The 2,808-nt window shown below is 36.6% G+C and overlaps 1 protein-coding gene across 2 annotated transcripts; it reads left to right on the top strand.

Annotated features, from left to right (window-relative positions):
- Positions 1-1,081: 1,081 nt before the first annotated feature.
- Positions 1,082-2,296, top strand: LOC110859284. Of its 2 annotated transcripts, none has more exons than XM_022108201.2 (3): positions 1,082-1,202; positions 1,296-1,512; positions 1,626-2,296. In XM_022108201.2, the coding sequence occupies exons 1-3, from the start codon at positions 1,195-1,197 to the stop codon at positions 2,103-2,105; spliced, it is 705 nt and encodes a 234-aa protein (XP_021963893.1). In that variant the 5' UTR covers positions 1,082-1,194; the 3' UTR covers positions 2,106-2,296. The 2 variants fall into 2 exon arrangements, with proteins under 2 accessions (XP_021963893.1, XP_035715339.1); XM_035859446.1 differs by having other exon boundaries at positions 1,180-1,196.
- The last annotated feature ends 512 nt before the right edge of the window (positions 2,297-2,808 follow it).

Below are 2,808 nucleotides of genomic sequence, written 5' to 3'. Positions count from 1 at the left end.
ATAAAAGAAATAAACCAATAGATCTTATTAGTTAGGAGTGTACAATTAAATTTATTGGACAATCGTTTTTCTCAGAAAGGAATCTAGGTCACGAGTCTATGTCCCGTGTCGCTGTACTTTAGTCTACGTGCAACAAGACACCATAGGATAAAGACCAATGTGCTTATATCTTAAAAATATATTTGGTTAGTCAAGATCTATACGTATGTAAGTAACCGTTCTCTTGTCACACAAGTGCATTATCTAAGTAATTTATCGCCTGGTTTTAGCTCAATTGCTTTCTGGACTGTAAGCTTTTATAAAATTTAGAGTAAAATCTAATCACTATAAAAATCTGTAGTTTCCCAGTAACCGGATTTTCATACCTCCCACCCGCCCTATCCTTCCCGTGTTAGAGGTACTTAACATTGGAAGATAGACCACCTCACTCTAACCTACGTAGCTATTAATAACGTACACAATATATGAACGGCCCCTAAGGCGATGCAAGCTGTCGAGACTTCAGTTTGATGAAAATAAGTATGCAATTGAAGGAAACACTAAGAGAAAATATCCATAAATTGCTCAGGATTTTCGATCTGCACGAGAAATGGACGCAAAGAAAACAAAGTGGTCTTGAAAAATAACGGACTTTCTTCCCCAAGACTCTTGGGGAAGAAAGTTCCGTTATTTTTTTTAAAAACTTCAACATAATATGTTGAAATTGGAATATTATTCCAATCGAGCGTCGGGACAAAATATATACGTGGGGCTTTTTTAAGCACACATAGATCGCAATGAACCCTTTTGGGCCACGGACCCTGTGACGTGATGGTACATCTCTGAATAATTTTAATGATATCTATGGCTGTGAACAGAAAGGCCTTCACATACATTGTATTTATGGAACCAGTAGCTAAGTAGTAACAATAAAACACCTGTATGCAAATGTGCTGTATTTGTTCCTCGTATCAATTGTGTCTGCAAGTATGAAATTAAAATGAGGTGGCCTATACTTTCAATATTCACATGTGTGCGTGCAAGGGAATATGAGACAGAAAGTAATCAAGGAAGATATTTAGAGAAAATATTTACGTAAAAAGGATCTCCACCTACGTATGTATTTACATCAACACAATTTTCTATCTAAATATGTCATGGAACGATTCACTTAATTCGTTGGGATAACTTGATCTCAATACGTGTTGCTGATAGATGTATGTGTAAGTAAATATTTAATACAAATTCATTTCAAAGCTTGTGAATACATACGTACATATTTATTCATTTTATTGTCTCATATTTTCTGTTTCTAGGCCAATTTTAGCACGTGCGGATTTAATAGATTTCCAGTCATTTCAACACACAGATATAAAATCAACTTTCGCACGCATTCGAGACAATCCCACCGACAATCCTAAGATTCCATACGATTTTATTTCATCCCAATATCGCAGAATTATAATAAACTACACAAAAACCTACAAATTGCCTGCAAATTCGGGTACTGCATCCACAACATCCAAAAAGCAGGTCTGACATTCACCCGGTTAAAGAAAGACTATTGTTTAAACTCGTTTTGATTTTCGTCGCCACTTATTTGAGAAATAAACTAGTTTTCTAATTAACTTTAACCCATATTTCAGAATCCAGACGTTCCCGTGAACAATATGAAGATTGCCCTAGTTCTTCTCTCGGCTGCCTTCGTATCGGCCAACGACATTCCTCTCGGGATCCCGGTCACAATTACCAACCATTTCACTGGATTTAGCTTATCCAGCCGGATAGAATCACTAATTCTACTTGCTGATGTTAACGATAAGTCGACTCTCTACGCATGGGTGGTCAATAAGGATGGCACGATATCCACATACGACAACGCTGCCACTGGAGGCCACCCACGTTGCATTTCGGGTAGGACCAAAGGACACTTTGCCCTTGTTGAAGGCTGCAAGGCTTCGGATTTTGGGCACAGGTGGCGTGTCAAATCAGTTGAATCCACCTTCATGTTTATAAATGATGGGTCAAACTCGTCCCTAACTAACGAGATAGGTTTCTCCGTTCTCTCGGAGGAAGTATCAGGAGCAGAAACGCAGCAGTGGAAAGTCCAACCGTACGTTGTGTAGACAAATGCCAGAAAAGTAAATTGATGTCCTAGGCATTAAAAAGTTTTTTTTTCAATATCTATTTTACTTGGTTAAATTAAATAGGTATTTGAGAGTAGATATTGGTGTAGCCTCTAATTTTTTTTGATAATCACTCATTAGAGTTGGATACATAAATAAATGTCGAAATTGGTAGTATTTGTTGAAGTAGATCCCTATGTATATTTATTTTGCGCTTACGTACACATATGGAACTTTGATTTCCACCATGAGAGCAATTTTAAAACTTGGATATCGTAAAGTTGACCCAATATTTTTACAGCAGCGATGCTACGCTAAAAATTTCGGGCACCCAGCTGCACGGCAACGTAGATCTGTAAAAGATTACGGCCGATGGCTTATACATACGTTAAGGTGGGCGTGCTATATTTTTGTTATGTCCAATAAAATAGTTAAAATAGCCAAAACCTCCAATAGTATATTTCGAACGGATACATTAAATATTTGTTGTATCCACCAGTGTCAAAGTGAAAACTTTGAACAATGTTGTTACAAATAAAAATATAAACGATGAAATACAATAAAGTTTATAGTATAAACTGAATTAGCTATGTATTATCCTGACCTGCCCAAACAATAAATTTTTAAATGGTAACTGATATATGTGTGGCTTGGTAGAGCATTCCACACCAAGAAAAGTACAAATATATATATTTGTACGTCA

Source organism: Folsomia candida, unplaced genomic scaffold (genome assembly GCF_002217175.1).
Source record: "Folsomia candida strain VU population unplaced genomic scaffold, ASM221717v1 Fcan01_Sc025, whole genome shotgun sequence".
Classification (NCBI taxonomy): Eukaryota; Metazoa; Arthropoda; class Collembola; order Entomobryomorpha; family Isotomidae; genus Folsomia; species Folsomia candida.
This window is presented reverse-complemented; position numbering and strand designations above follow the sequence as displayed.

Excerpts from the sequence above, each read along its gene's own strand:
- LOC110859284 (XM_022108201.2), top strand. Across the intron at positions 1,513-1,625 it reads CCACAACATCCAAAAAGCAG|AATCCAGACGTTCCCGTGAA; the intron begins GTCTGACATTCA and ends CCCATATTTCAG.